Source organism: Oryzias latipes, chromosome 17 (genome assembly GCF_002234675.1).
Source record: "Oryzias latipes chromosome 17, ASM223467v1".
NCBI lineage: Eukaryota > Metazoa > Chordata > Actinopteri > Beloniformes > Adrianichthyidae > Oryzias > Oryzias latipes.
This window is the reverse complement of record NC_019875.2, coordinates 31,505,760-31,522,122: the sequence shown is the minus strand read 5'-3', so window position 1 is coordinate 31,522,122 and position 16,363 is coordinate 31,505,760. Positions and strand designations below refer to the sequence as shown.

At 46.1% G+C, this 16,363-nt stretch overlaps 1 protein-coding gene across 1 annotated transcript in view; it reads right to left on the bottom strand.

The window, feature by feature from the left end:
- ptprm (protein tyrosine phosphatase, receptor type M) overlaps positions 1 to 7,356 on the bottom strand; it is a gene marked incomplete in the record, with an annotated part of 229,034 nt that extends 221,678 nt beyond the window's left edge. Inside the window, 1 exon segment of the mRNA XM_023964783.1 lies at positions 7,166 to 7,356. Within this exon segment, the coding sequence (XP_023820551.1) occupies positions 7,166 to 7,238 (73 nt within the window).
- Between the last annotated feature and the right edge of the window lie 9,007 nt (positions 7,357 to 16,363).

Genomic DNA, 16,363 nt, shown 5'->3' with positions numbered 1-16,363 from the left:
CAGCCGGTGCACCTCTGCCTCACCGGGCCCCGTTTGATGCTGCTGCACCTCCTCAGCAGCTAAATGAGGCTGTGCAGCTCCACAGATGAGCCACATGGCTTTCCTGCCGCCAGCAAAGGCTTTTCTGCAGAAGTCACCGATCTCATCCACTTCTCTACTTTAAGGCGACTCTTCTGCTCGATGAAGCTCACGAACTTGCAGTAAAATCCAGATGAATGTCCACATATGAAGCGCTACCATGGTTGGAACATCAGGCACATCTAGAGATCATTTGACTCCAATGAGCAGAACTCAGTCGGATCAGAAAAACATCTGCTCCATTTTCCAGATTGGTCTGGAAAATGGATTTTCTTTTTAAAATCGGTGACAAATCCAAATTTATTAGAAATTTAGTTAAAATCAAGCAAAGCATATGAGAAAAGAAGCTCCACTGAGTTGATTGATTTAAAAATACCAAACTATTGCCAACAAAATAAAACGACATTTCTTCAAAAGACTCAATCTGCCCCCAATAACTACAAAAGGACATTTCATTAAACTGGTAACCACTTTAATATTTGAAGTGATGACTGTCTAACTTTTAAACCACATATTCAGAAACTGCTTTACTGGCTGAAACTAAAATTACGCTTTTATTTTAGAATCAAATCCTGTTTATCATATGAAGCCCATAAGAAACGTGTCTCTGCCACTTTCCTGTCTGTCTTTGATTTTGGTGAGATGATTTATATGAATGCTTCTGCTGATGCTTTGATACAGTTTTTCATGGTGCACTGAGTTTCGTAACGAACTTCAACTAAGCCATCACTGTGTTCTTTATGCTCTGGGGGGGGCTCCTTGTACCAGTGCAGATTGAAACATTGGTACCTTTTAATTTACAAATGCATTCTTGGGTCGGCACCGCCTCATCTCCAGCAGCTCCTAACTGAAGAGCAGCAGCTGCAGCCTGCGCTCTCAGGACCGGCTCTCTGTGAAAATAGGCTTTCAGATTCGCTGCAGCACAGTTTGGGAATAAACCTCAGGAAGAGTTCAGAGTGAATGAGTTGGTTTCTCTGGACTCGTTCAAATTATTTTTAAATGAACGTGAGACAAAGATATCAAACTGCAAATGTTTTATTTAAGACCTTTTATGTTGATTGAGTGTGAGCGTACGACGGAGTTTTAGGGCCACCAAAGAAAAACAAAAAAAGTCAAATTAATTAATAAATTAATATCACTTTTTTTTTTTTTGGTGGCCCTAAAACTCCGTCGTATGAGCGTAAATGAGAAATGTGTGTTTTGTTATGCTGCTGCCTCTTGGCCAGGACGCTCTAGCAAAAAGGATTTTTAAACAAAAAAATATGCATCCCCATGTCTGTTCACAGAAGTGGCTGCAATAAATCCGTTTAAAAGTTAAACTGTTGACACTAGATTACTCCAAAAACATTTTACAAACGTGAAAAAACGGAGCTGATAGTGACAATTAAATCTGATTTAGGTCTAAAAAGATAAGTGTTATATTTCATGTTCAAATCCTGCTCTAATATCTGAAAGAATGATTCATGCTTTTCTGTCTCTTCTGGAGGATTTTTTTAATTCTCTTATAACCATTATTGCGTCATAGAATGACTGTTCTATTCTTCCAGATGCAGACAGAACAAGATGAGGATGTTTTGTTGCGATGATAATGTGGTCGACACCAAGAGTTGCTGGAAGCTTTCCTCATTAATTACTGCATTATTTGTTGCTGCGGATGAGCAGCTACTGTGGCGTTACACTCACTTTCTCCTCCCAGTTGTCAGTATACCATCATTACAATCAACTTGTAAGATTTTCTCTGCTTTATGCATCTTAGAATTGTCCAAAATCATCAGTTTTCAGCATAGTTTCTGTTTGCAAAGCTTCACCCACACTTCTAATGACCGCTTTGCCCTGTAATTTCTTTAATGTTGCAGCTCTGATTACAGAGCAGAGCATCAAGCCAAGCATCATCTTTGGCAGTTATTGTTTCGTCTTTATAACAAACCCTGCAGCTGTGAGTCTCAATTGCAGTTTCTGTGTTCAACACCTCAATGACAACTGGAAGTAGACTACGAAAGCGCCACATTGCCGCCCAAAGCTACTCGTTTTCAGCGTGTTATCTGCTCCAGCAAATTTAAAACAGAAGGTGTCGGATAATAAGCTGACAGCAGCCGCGCTGCACGCCGGCGATGGCGGCAGCAGCTCGCCTCCTCGCCCCCAGAAGAGCGGCGGACCCGTCAGGTTTCCACAGGCTGCAGACGCAGATTTGCTCTGGTGAGAGGAAGCAGACAAAAGCTAAAGCTGCGCTGCACAAAAGAGGGTCTATCAATATACGGGGGCCCCCCCCACTAGTGTTCTGACCCCCCCTTTCAGGGCTGAGGCAGAGCCTTCATACAAACTCTGATCAAGTTTGGACCATGACCATACATCCTTCACGGACTTCCCCCTCCCCCAACCACTCTCAAAAGCTAAAGCCCCCCTGCACAGAGTCAAGGGCGCCATAATGCCATTACCTGCCCCCCCTACCCCCCCCAAGGAATTGCTCACACACTGGTTTGAGCTCAGGGCCGACACAAAAGACCCCCGATTCAAAAAGAACCAGACCCCTCCCAAGGAGGTTAGGGGGCTGACCTATCAGCCGTACACTTCCCCGAGGAATGCCCCCACCCACCCCCCACCCCAGCATCCCAACAGGCACCAGAGCAGAACCGACAGGAGTATTATCAGGAACACTGTGCTTTGGAGAAGGAGGAGGGGGGACAATGCCGCGCATGGAGGTTTATGCTGAAAATACTGGGGGGGGTCTGACAGGTTTGATCCCCAATTCATCCTCAGGGATGGCTTCATTATTGAACAGTTAAATGGTCAATAGGTGCAGCCAGAGCTGCTTTCAGTACAAGGGCCAACATCAGCCGGAAAACACGCCTAATGCATTAACGGCTGCATTAACGGCTGCACGGCGCCACTAATGTGACAGCAGCAGATTCAGACTGACAGTAATGGAGCATTCTGCCCCCAGTAATATTCATAAGACCCAGACGGGGGGGGGGGCACCTGCCTGCTGCCTGAGCTTGACAGAAGCCTAATAAATAACAGGAGACAAGGTGAAAAAGGAGTACCCCCCCACACCACCACCCCACCCCCCACCCCCGTCAACACCCTTCACAGTCTTTGGCATGAAACCATCTCTGCTTTCTTCTACTGGCTCCATGAAGGAGGCAGCCCCACCACACGGCTGGGGGGGGGCTGCAAATGCCACGCTGCAGGTGGGGGCCATGGTTGGCCTGACGCAGACATCAAAGTGTTCTCCATCAGAACCCATTTGGATTCACATCATAACCTGTGGGTCGTCTGCTGAAGAGATCCAGCTGCTTGTGAGGGGGGAGGGGGGGGGTAAACTGAATCCCAGTGGGAACGCTCTCGCACAGCTGCCTGTTATTTGTCACGAAAACAGATTCAACGCGAGGCGCCGTCAACTCAAAGAAAATGAGCTAAAGTGGCTCTGAAGAAAAGAGCTCCAGCCAATCCATCCCATAATTCTCATCACCATCACCACCATTACTGCCAAGACCCTCGGAGCCTTAATTAGTGAAAGCTGGATCCCCCTGCAGCCTTCGGTAAACACCGCGGGCTGCATAGTAAGTTGTTTTTCTTGCGGCGTTCTGCTCAGACGTGTTGATGGGATCACAGCGGCGGCACAAACGCGCTCTTCATTAGGCGGCCCGCGCCGGCCCGGCCGCCATTCATTAGCCCTCATCCTTTCATTTAGAGCAGGGAGCTGGGCGTAATTAGAGCATCTCTGTTTGTCCGGTTTCCCGTCTCAGCATCATCATTCAGCGGCAGAAACCAGCACCGTCACGGCGTCTTGTGGACGTAAACAAAAGCTAATGAGGGGGGGTGAAGCGGCTCTCCGGGGACACCATGAGTCCCACTGCTGGACTTTACATACCTACAGTTTACCTGGAGGTCAGCACCATAACACAGTCAGTAGGTTCCTGGTTTGAATCCTGTCGGGGTCTTCTCTGCACAGAGATGGTTTAACACCCCCCCACCCCCCCACCCCCCACTGCACAGGCTTTAAAGCCATAAAGACAAAAGCATTTCTCAGAAACTTGAAAAACACATTTTGATCATCATAGTTTTCCATGGAGGGGGGGTCAGAACTCTGCCATCTCAGCCGATGTGGTGAAAAAAGGAGGGAAAATGTTTAAGGAAAAGGACTGATGCTACATGGTGAAAGGCTGCAGGTCCGGCTCCCCATGCCGACCCCATTTTCTCATCTACTTCTACCCTTCCTCTCCTCTATTCTTGATCATTATTCATCATTTAGTTCTCCATGCCTCTGTTTGGTGCAGTGATTCATGTATTGTCCCTCTTTCCCCTCCTGGGGAGTGGGAGTGCTTCCAGACTCCAGTTGGCTCATCCGTGCTCCAGTTCCTGACCGTTTACCTCGCCTCTGCTCCTGCTCCTACACCTGGCTGTGGATCCTGCCTCTGGCTCATCTCTGGCTCGTCTCTGCTCTGTACCTGACCGAGTACCTCGTCTCTGCTCCTGCTCCTACACCTGGCTGTGGTTCCTGTCTCCGGCTCGACTCGCGCCCCTGACTGTCCCCCCAACCACGGCTGGATGAAGCTCGTCTGCTGGACTTTTATATATGTAGTTGTAGATTTAGATAAGTTAATTCTTCTCTAAGAGTTCTGGTAAATCGCCTGTCCGTCCTGGGGGAGGATCCCTCCTTCATGTGGGCACCCCTGAGGTTTCTTCGTTTTTTCCGGAATCCGTTTTTTTTGGGAGTTTTTCCTTACCGCGAAGGGGGGTCTAAGGGCAGGGATGCCAGTATAGTTTAGTCAGTTTGTTAGTTCATTTTAGCATTTTTCTATTGAACTCTTTGTATTCGTGATCCTTTTGAGTTCATGTTTTACTTTGAAGCCCATCGAGACGACTGTTGTTGTGATTTTGGGCTATACAAATTGAATTGAATTGAGAAATAAAATTGAGGACCCGGACCACAAGTCCTGGTTTTTTACGGCTTGAGTTTGAGGCCGCCGTTTCCCGTTTAGGAGAAAGCAGATGAGGATGAGCGGCCTGCCCTCAGCGACGCTCAAAGGTCAAAACCTTGTCAAAGATGAGGATCATTTTTAGGAACATGGCAGTGACGTGGTAAAAGCTAAATGGCGTTTACTTCTATAGCACCTTACTGCCCCATTCATCCTCAAACACACCATCAGTGGCTCCACTGTCAAACGCCGGCACCTACCTGTAACTGACAGGGCAACGTGGGGTTCAGTGCCTTGCCCAATGACACTTTGACACATGGGTGCAAAAGGTGGGAGCCAAACCTGTGTCGTCAGAAATGACCCCCCCCCCCCAATCAAGTGTCTGAGAAGCTTCATGAAATCGTGTCCTCCTGGTTTGTTTTCCTCCTGTCAAATATTCTCCCCCAAAAGATTTAAACTATTCCGTTCAAAAACTTTCTGCATTTCCAAAAGGAAACAGGTCAGTCTTCAGTCTGAGTCACACGGAGACCAAAAGCAAAGTTGGAAATTCTGGTCAGACTGTTTATCTGGTGTCTCTTTACTCCTCAGTCTCAGCTTGATGACCATCGGGGTCAGCAGGACGCCATCAGCAGCCGCCAGTGACAAACGACTGATGGCCGTCATTCTCCACGCGCCGCTCACCCCATCAGAAAACACGGCAGCTTTTATGGCTGCTGGGAAAGGTGCTAAACATAACGGAGCATCTCCTGGAAACAGACTGGGCCTTCTGGAGAACACCTGAAAGCAGTCGACCATGCAGAAAAACAACACCCCATTTCTGCTGAAGCTGTTTTGGTCTAAACCTGGGGGGGGGGGTTACACAGGGGGAGCGGGACACTCGGGCTTCTACAAATAAGTGAAAAGACTTTGATGGACTTCAGGCAGAGTCGGTAGTCGGTACCGCAGCTCGCCGGTGCTCCGGTCACTGGGTGATTCATCACACCCCGCTCATAGCTGGCCCCCCCTCTCTCTGCGAGCTGCTCATCCTTCTTTTTGCCAGAGTAAAATATGTCCAATTGATTTTTTCCTGGTTTACATATTTACACACACACACTTGTGCAATTAGTGTCCCGTTTATCGATGGTTTTGGCGACGCTGGGAGCCTGCAGAGCAGCCCTCTCCAATAAATCTCTCATTGACGAGGCAGCCGGCGGGCAGAACTGATAAAGCTCAAACAGAAATGGACTGGGAATACGAGGGGCTTTGGGGCAAGAGAGTTTGCAGTCATTAAAATTGACCTGTGATGTCCAGGCTTCCCCATAAAACCCTTAACAGGTTTGTGAAGATGCTGCGTCTCCCAAATAAAAGGACAAAAGCTCTACAGAACAAAGAAAACATCTTTATTTAGCAACTGAGAGAAGCTGAAATGATGAGCCGTTTGTCTGAAACAGAATCGTCTCCTCTGCTCTAAAGCCTCTCCAAGTGAGAGCCATGCTGCCCCTAAGAGGCCTTCAGCAGAATGCACGTCTGATCCCAGGCGCCAAACCCTCAACCTCCTCTGCAGACGCTCCACACAACCGCTGACGGACGGAGCAGCTTCACTGTGAAGACCCCTTCTCCACACAGACTATGTCACCACGGTGACAGCGGAAAGCCCCTCACACACCGGCATCAAACCAGCAACCTGCTGGCATTTTATCACAGGGACAAACTTTCACAGACATGAATCTGGGATACGAGAATGTCCAGAACCACAAAAGAACTCAGACATCTTGTTGGCATAAATTTAAACAACCCAGTCTGTGTGTGTGTGTGTGCGTGCGCGCGCGGGCGGGCGGGGGGGGTCTTCCAGAACTCATGGAAGTTTTGTAAAACTGAAATGAAGATGGCAGATAATCTGACCAGAGATCAGAGGAGGTCAGAGAAACCCCGCGCGCTGTCTTCAGGTGAGCAGGTGGAGCAAACTGCGCTCTTTAAACTTGGCGCATAAGCACCAGAGCGCGTCTTTGCGCCTCAGCTGTGACTGCAGGTGAGGCTAAAGCTGCTGCACACCTGAGGATAATCTGCACGCGGCTCCGCTTCAGCCCTGAAACGTCTGGCTGAGCTGAACCCACAACCCCGTCGAAGTGCCCCGGTCAGGGCAGGCAGAAAGCAAGTAAATGCCCCTCCGGGCAGCATCCCGTCCTTACCGTTAAAAACTTGCCCCCGGGTGAACAACAGCAGGGTGGCAGCGACGCAAAAGCCGGTGAGAACTTTCTCCATGTCAGCGGCGGCAGCGCTCCAGCTGGGGGTGGGGGGTACCTGGAACTCCTCTTGATTGACTGCAGCTGCTACTTTCTGCCCCTCTGTGCGCTCCGGCGCGCGCGCTCAGCTGCTCCTCGCCGCCACTCTTGGAGGAGGAATGCGTCCTGGCTCCTGAATGACGTCTGGATGGAGTCCGGCAGCGCCCGTCTGTCCGGGAGGGGGCGCGCGCGAGCCCGCAGCTCTGGAGCAGCGGGGGGGCTGGCCTGCTCCTCCCGCCTCCCTCTGGACCTCCTGTTGATGCTGGTTTGGAACCTCGGCTGCAGGGAAAGTCAGATGAAGCCCCCCACCCCCACGGCCGCCAGGTCCTTTTTAGCGGATCCAAAAGGTAAAAATGGGATTTTGCTAAAGTAGCTCATTTAACACATCTGGGGATTTCAGAAAAGCTCGGGGGGGGGGGGGGGGGGGGGTGTCATGTGAATTATAACAGAAAACGAGGCTGCTGCAGATGGAAGAGCAGCAGAGGTGGAGCGGTCGACTTCCTATCTGATGTTGGCATCATCATAATTCTCATAATTATTATGTTTGTAAATTCAGATCGTTTTCTGATCAAAGTGGTTTTTAGTTATGATGTTGATGATGATGATGATGATGATTCTGTTTTTAGTCTGAATCTAAAATCCTGTGTCGTTTTCTAGGACGTGGTTTCTGCAGAGCGGCAGGAGTTCATCAGAAATTCACCTCTTGAATTGTGGGCGGGACTGTTGGTGGGGAGTGAGCCTGCTTTCATTTCCCATCATCTCTCTTGCACTAGCTTACAGCCCCTCACACCCCAACCCAACATTAGCGTTGCAACAAAAATGCCAGCAACATCCAAGTTCGGTAAAGTTAGAAAGATATTCGCGGATTCGGACTTCCGGCCTCAATAACTCGGGCAGGTAATTATATTTACAGAACAAAATATTTCACTGTTTCAAAATGTGTCTGTCAACAAAGTTTTCATCAACAGGATTACTTCTGAGTACACTCCAGGACTAAATAAAATTATTGATGTTTTTTCTATGTGGCAAATACTAGTAAGGAAGTTTGTCATAAAGTAATAAATAGTCCATAAGAAAGTTTGGTGACAATAACGTAAGCATCTTCAGAGCTATTGTGGATTTTTGACCAACTATGATTTCTATATGAAAAATTCCTGAAAAAATAAACAAAGTGAATTTCTGACCAAATCTTGAGGACGTACCCAGACGCAGAGAGGATGAGGAGGCAGGAGGTTTCAGGGGAACAGGGGCTTTAATAACATAAACCACTGCATCAGGCAGGCAAACTGGAAACGTTTTCAGACTGAGAAAGACTTTGACTTTTCAAAATCCCCCTCATTGAGCTGTTTTGTTCCTTATTTTGGATTGTTTTATTGTTATTTCATTTGCTATTAAGTAGCTGTTTTTAATAAGTTGGAGTTTTGTGAATGTCATTTGTTGAGTGCCCAGTGTTACATTAAAAATCTATACATACATTTGTTATTCATATACTTTTTATTGCACTTTTAAAATTGGTTTGACACCACTTAACGTGCATCCAACATGCAAGCAATATACTGTATTCAAGTCTTCAGCAGCAACTATAATACATTCACAAAAAATATTAATATAGAAATCTCATTTATATTACAACAACAGTTGTGTTTTGTTGGTGCTGCTGATCAGAGAGCCCACAAATTAAATTTTGCTTATGGCCCCCAGAAGACCAGGGCCGGCCCTGCATCCATCTGTCCAGTTCTGATCCAGATTCCAGCTCAGACCAGGAAAACAAAGACGTTTATGGATCTGTTTGTCTGCAGGTGGAGGATCAGAAATGGGCGGAGCATGGCTCACCCATTTCTGTAGATTGTAGTTTGTAAAGAACAACTACAAGCTTTCCAAACGGCCTTTTTTCATCTCCTCCTGATTCACAATGATTTCAATAAAGAAATACCCAGAAATGCAGTTTAATCTAAATTATCTTTGTTTGTCCTCCATTATCAGAAAAATGCTACATTAGAAAAAGCAACAACACCATTTTCAACGGAGAGGGTCAATGAGTGTCCTTGGCCAAGGCACTGATCGTTGCTCCTGGTGGTAATAGCTTGGCGCCAGTGTTTGACAGCGAAGCTGCCATCAGTGTGTGAACGTTTTTCTGTAAATCTCTTTGGGCCTTAAAGCAAAGTAGAAGAGCGTTTTGAAGAATACACATTTAAAAACATGTATTAGCCTTTCAGGCTTTGTCAGCTTTTCTGAGGTTTATCCCTGAATGTACCTTTGTTCTCATTCAACCCCATCTATGGGCCAATGCAGACGTCTCCTGGATGGTTGGGATGTTCTGGCTGCCATGCAGCAGAGCGGTTCAGACGGGCGGCGGGCCCTGGATCATCTGTTGTCAAAGAGCATAATTCATCAATGCCTTCAGAACCTTTTCTCTGGAGGTTCCGCTATTCTACAGACTTCATGAACAACACAGCCGCTAAATCCACAGGGATGTTCACATTATAAATGTTGAAGCTCAGTTTTTGATGGTATTTCTGACTTTTTGTGCTATCTTAGATGACCCCCCCCCCCCCTTCCATTGACGTGTTCTCCTACCATGACAAAGGTGGATAAAGGTGGAAAGATTTCATGGAATCCATGGACACCAGTGAAGATCACAAATTACTGAAGAAAAAAGGTTCAGAGCACTGTCTAGTGGGTCTAGATGACCCAACTTCCAATGGTAAAGTGCCTAGGACAGAACAAGGGTTAAAGGACGTTTTGCTTTAATTGTTTTTTTTAGAGCACTTATAAAGTCAGTAGCTGGTTCTGAATGAGGACAAAGTCTCATGTCAACTAGCCTCCTCCATGTTGGGGCAGTCTATGTGGGGGGCCTTGAATGCAGCTGCAGAGCTCCCACCACCTTTAGACTACAGGAATGTTGAAGACAAGAAGCAGCAAAGCATCTTCTACACAAAGGCTCTTCAAGTCATGGACACTGGCCCAGTTTACAAATGTCTGTAACGAGAGACTTCTGTGAAGAAGTTACTGATGGTTTGGGTCCCTTGTCTGTTTGGAAGCAGCACTGACATCACATCACACTGCAGAGAAGTGGCCCAACAGTCAAAATGGGCTTCTTAGTTGTTTTTTCAGCAGCTTTTCCATTCCAATGCAGTCAGACTGACGTACAGTCAGGACCATAAATATTTGGACAGAGACACATTCTTTCTAATTTAGTTTCTGTACATTACCACAGTGTGCCGTGGGAAATTGTCCTCATTAACTGATCTAAAATCATTTTCCATCTCCAGGATTTCAGCTCTGTGTTCATCCAAACAGGCCCTGATAAAACACTGAGTAGTTAGGAATATGAAAGATCGTAAAATGCTTTTTTCTCTGTTTATTTGATTCTATTAAAGACATTTTGATAAAAATAACGGTACTGCAATTTAGCTGCAGCTATAACTGTTTTCGGAAAAGTCCCGCCCCTTTAACTGTCTCCACCAATCATTCTTGGAGGCTTAATCACATGTCATCAGTTTGACCAATCAGAAGTGCTTAAATTCTTCACTTCCTTGTTCTGATTCTGCTCATAAAGTCTCTCAGTTCCAACAGAAATACCAGCTAAAGCTCGTCTTTAGCGGTGTAGCTTTCCACAGAATCCGGTGTCAGACCGTGGAACAAGTGAACAAAACCATGAAGCTCAGAGAAGAGAGTCTGTCTGCCATCACTACATCTCCCATGATGCATTGGGTTAAAGTGACAGTGTCTCAGTGCACGAGTCGTCCTTGTTAAACGCCTTGAAACCACAACGAACACAAAAACAGTTTTCAAATATTTTAACTCAACTTTTATTCCATCTTTTAGAATAAAACAGCTGCAGCTTCCAGCTTTTTCTGCTGCAATTATCACAAAAATGCACATGAGATCGTGGAGGGACTGCAGATCAATACAGACTATGAGTTTCTCCTTTTTTTAAATTTGTGGATGCTGGTGTGCCTCGGGATTTTTGTCAAGGTTAAAGTGTGTCGTGGCTCAAAAAGGTTGAAAACTCTGGATTAGAGGCCTCGTGCTGCATTTTGAAGATTTTGCTGTGAACAGACAACATGAGGTCAAAGGAGCTCTCCATGCAGGTGAAAGAAACCATCATTAAGCTGAGAAAACAGAAAGAAACCATACAAAGAAGACTGCATGAAGGTAGATACAGGGCCGTGACGTGTGGTCAGGTGAGGCATATTTCTGATCAAATAGAAAAAGGTAAACTAAGTCAATATTATTTTCCACTGATCTGTGTTAAATATACATTTTCAGTCAAAGCAACATGTTTTCCACAGTTTCTCAGGTTAAAATTGCCAAATTTGAGTGTTGTGCGATCACAGACGGAGCGGAAACTCCGGGTGAGACTCTGAAGCGCTGTGCCTCATCTCTGATGGCAGGACTCAATGTTAACAGAGACGTGCGCCCAAAACGCTGCTGTAGCCCCACAGAAAAGCTTCAAGTGAGACATGCCTCACCAGCAGGGGGCGGACGTGAGCTGACAGCTGCTTTGAAGCTACACTGGTGCTGTAGAAACAGACTAAGGATGTATTTCTCCATTGAGAGGAGAAACTCATACAAACTTAAGGAAAATAAGGAAGACTTTTCCAACAGATCATACAGCTTTTTGTGGAGAAGGATTGACACTTGGACTCAAAAAGTAAGGCCAAACATGGTTTTTCAATGTTTGTTTTTTAAAAATAACTTTTTTTATAAATTTATACAGAAGCTCCTGATCCAAAGCACACTCCATCATCAGTAAAACACGGTGGAGGCAGTGTGATGGTCTGGGCGTGCATGGCTGCTAGTGGCACTGGGACACTAGTGTTTATTGATGACGTGACACAGGACAGAAGCAGCCCAATGAATTCTGAGGTGTTCAGAGACAGACTGTCTGCGCAGATCCAGGTGAATGCAGCTCTGTCTGCGCAGATCCAGGTGAATGCAGCTCTGTCTGTGCAGATCCAGGTGAATGCAGCCCCGTCTGCGCAGATCCAGGTGAATGCAGCCCCGTCTGCGCAGATCCAGGTGAATGCAGCCAATCTGATTGGGCGGCGTTTCATAATCCAGATGGACAACGACCCAAAACATCCAGCCAAAGCAACTCAGGAGTTTATTAAAGCAAAGAAGTGGAATATTCTAGAATGGCCAAGTCAGTCACCTGATCTGAACTCAACTGAGCAGCATTTCACTTGTTGAAGACTAAACTTTAAACAGAAAGGCCTACAAACAAACAGCAACTGAAAGCTGCTGCAGTAAAGGCCTGGAAGAGCATTCAGAAGGAGAAAACCAGCATCTGGTGATGTCCATGAGTTCAAGACTTCAGGCTGTCATTGCCAACAAAGGCTTTTCTACCAAATATGAGGAATGACCATTTGGTTTGCAGTTATTTCATTTGTCCAATTACTTAGGAGCCCATGAAATGAAGGGATTGTGTTTAAAAAATGCTTTAGTTTTTCACATTTTTATGCAATCTTTTTGTTCAACCCATGAAAAAAAGCTGAAAGTCTGCACTTCAATGGCATCTGAGTTGTTTTATTTCAAATTCACTGTGGTAATGTACAGACACTAAATTAGAAAGAATGTGTCTCTGTCCAAATATTCATGGTCCTGACTGTAGATCTACATGTAGCATCTATGTGAACTCCCATTTTCAAAGATTTGTGCTCCAATTTCTGGTTTTTGACCAAACAATGGCTGTCATCGTGGCGTGCTCTTATTATCTTTGGTGAAGCTGCTCTGTTTCCAGGAATGCATAGAATCCCGACCGAGGATGGCTGGTGTTTGAAGGGGAAACTGCTGTTGCTGGACGGAAGAGGTGTGGGCGTGTTTGCAGGTCACCACAAACCCTAGACGTCCTCTTCTTCTGTGCAGCTTCAGCTCAGCCATGAGCCATGGAAGAGAATTGTTTCAATTATTAAGAAAGGGTTAGATAAGACTAAAGAAGGGGTTCATGGACGTGAGGGTGGTGGATGAGTGAGGAGGATGCAGACCAGAGGGTTAGATGGAAGCAGATGATTGGCTGTGGAGAAACCGAAAAACAATAGAGACAAAAAGGTTCAAATATTTCCCCTCACAGCTGATCTGCGTACATCTTTTATGGAAAGGAAGAGGAAATGCACAAATATTTCTGCTTAACTGTTATTGATACTGATCTAATAATGCATATTTAAATCCCATCACACTGAAGCCAGAGTTAAGAATAGAAAAATAAAGATTGAGAGAAAGCATCTGAAAACAGACAGGCCCAGATTTAGCCAGCCCCACTATGGGGTGCAGGTAGGATTTCAGGGGGGCCAAGTCCAGGTGTGGTGAGGGTTTGGGGTGCCATTTCCCTTCAAATCCCTAAAATGCTTAGAAAACCGTGCTTCTGTTCCTGACTCTTAGCAGCATCTAGGGATGAGCAAAAGCAGGACGTTCCTTGTGCCCCAATGATGCTGTGTTTATTTATGTTTTTCTTTTCATGAGTGTCTATTGGTCAGTCTGTCCATTCATTCTTATGTTTTTTGTCTTCTATTTTTATTTGTTTTATTTTGTTGTGTTTTGTGATTTTATTTGATTTGTTTATTTTTTAGTGGTAATTTTTATCTCTTTAGTTAATTTTGGACTTCACATTTAGAAGGTCATTGCCCCCCTTTGCCCATGCCTATATCCAGCCTTGGTCTCGAAATGCAAAAATGCATTTTGTAACTAAAACACATTTTGAAAGCACCACTGAGATTTATAAGTAAACAGTTTTTATGCTGCAGCTCAGAAAATAGTTTTTTTTTAACTGTTCATTTTGATAGTAATTTTTGAATTCAATTTTGAATTCAAAAGTGTGACTTTTGTTCCCATTGTAATGGTACAAAGATTACTTGACCCACTTGTGGCAGGGGGTCCAGCACCTTACCAACCACAAGTCCTGCAACACTATGACGGCTGTGGGCGACGTTGTGCTCACAGAGGAGTTAAACCACTTCTTTGCATGGTTCGAGGTGGATAGCCTTGTGGGGCGGCTGTGGTGCAGCGGTAGGGCGGTTGACCCATGATCGCAAGATTGCATGTTCCATTCCCGCCTTGCACGCCCATGAGTCAAAGTGTCCTTGGGCCAGACACTGAACCCCACCTTGCCTCTGGTGGGAGGTTGGCGCCTGTGTTTGGCAGCGGAGCCGCCACCAGTGCGTGAATGTGTGAGTGACTGTAAAAGCGCTTTGTCCTTGTAGGTAGAAAAGCGCTATATAAGTATACGCCATTTACCATTTACCATAGACCTGGGACAGCCGAAGCCCATACTTCAGACTGCAGCAGCTTCAGTCTCACAGTCCAGGAGCATGAAGTGAGGTGTATGCTGAGGGGAACCCCAGGAAGGCTGCGGGACCGGATGGTGTGACTGGGAAGGTCCTCAGGGAGTGCGCAAATCACCAACATTTTCAACTCGTCACTGTCTCAGTCCTACATCCCATCATGCCTCAAGTCAGCCACAATTGTCCAGCTACCAAAAAAGTCCTCCATCAGCAGCCTCAATGACTACCGACCAGTAGCTCTGACACCTGTCATAATGAAGTGTTTTGAGAAACTGGACCGACGTCACATCATGTCCTACCTCCCACCCACACTCGACCCACTACAGTTTGCATACAGAGCTAACAGATCAACAGAGGACGCTGTCGTCACAGCGCTCCACACCACCATTTCCCACCTGGAAACACAAGGGAGTTATGCCAGGCTGCTCTTTGTCGACTTTAGCATTTCATACAATACTGCTGGACAGACTGTCAGCAAAATTGTTGGAGATTGGACTTCCTCCCACCACATGCAGTTGGATCAGAGACTTTCTCTCTGACAGAGTGCAGAGAGTCCGAGTGGGTCCTCATTTCTCCACAGCCCTGAGTTTAAGCACTGGCTCCCCACAAGGCTGTGTGCTAAGTCCTCTGCTGTACACACTGTACACGTATGACTGTGTCAGCACACACCCAGACAATGCAGTCATTAAGTTTGCCGATGACACAACGGTGGTGGGGCTTATCTCTGGTGGTGATGAGACGGCATACAGGGAAGAGATCCAGAGGCTGGTGGGGTGGTGTGCAGGCAACAATTTGGTCCTAAACACCTCAAAAACAAGAGAAGTGATGGTGGACTTCAGGAGGAAGTCATATCTGCAGTCCATTGTCATTAATGGGGAGTGTGTGAAGAGAGAGCAAAGCTTCACCTTGGTGTGCACAATTATGAAGACCTCCAATGGAGCTCAAACACTACAGAGGTAATGAAAAAGACCCAACAGCGTCTTCACTTCCTGAGGATCCTCAGGACGGTCAACCTGAAGAGAGAGCTGCTGGGCGCCTTCTACCGTTGTTCCATTGAGAGTCTACTAACATACTGCATCTCCGTGTGGTTTTCAAGCTGCACCAGGACAAACAAGAAGGCTCTACAGAGGGTCATAAACACTGCCCAAAAGATCATTGGCTACCCTCTTCCCTCACTGAAGGACCTCTACAGCACCCGCTGTCTTGGGAGGGCACGCAACATCATGAAAAACTGCACACACCCAGGACACCGGGTGTTTAAATGGTTGCCCTCTGGAAAAAGACTAAGGGTGCTGAGGTCGCGGACAAACAGACACACACATGGTTTAGTTACTCTGGGAGAAGGAGGAATGTCGATTCTGTATATACACCTGGTGTGTATTTATATATTGGTATATATATTGGTGTACATATATATATATATACGTATATATTTATATATGTATATATTTTTAGATACTTTTTTGTATGTAAGATAATTGTTGCTTTTTTCTATTATGTTGTTTTCTTCTCTCTTTTTGCACCAATGTGGGACAGTTTGCAACTTCGTTGTACTGTTGTACCAAGTGTGACTGTACAATGTCTCTCAGCTCTCTGCGGGTGACCGAGCTCCTCCCCTACCTCTACAGGAGTGCCCAGCCACCCAATGAAGTAAACTCATTTTGGCCACTTGTATTCGGGACCTCGATCTTTGGGTCATGACCCAGAGCTCATGACCATTGGTGCGTATTGGAATGAAGATCAACAGGTATATTGAGAGCTTTGCTTTCTGGCTGAGCTTTCCACCACAACGGATCGGTACAGCGACCGAGAAGGCAAACTA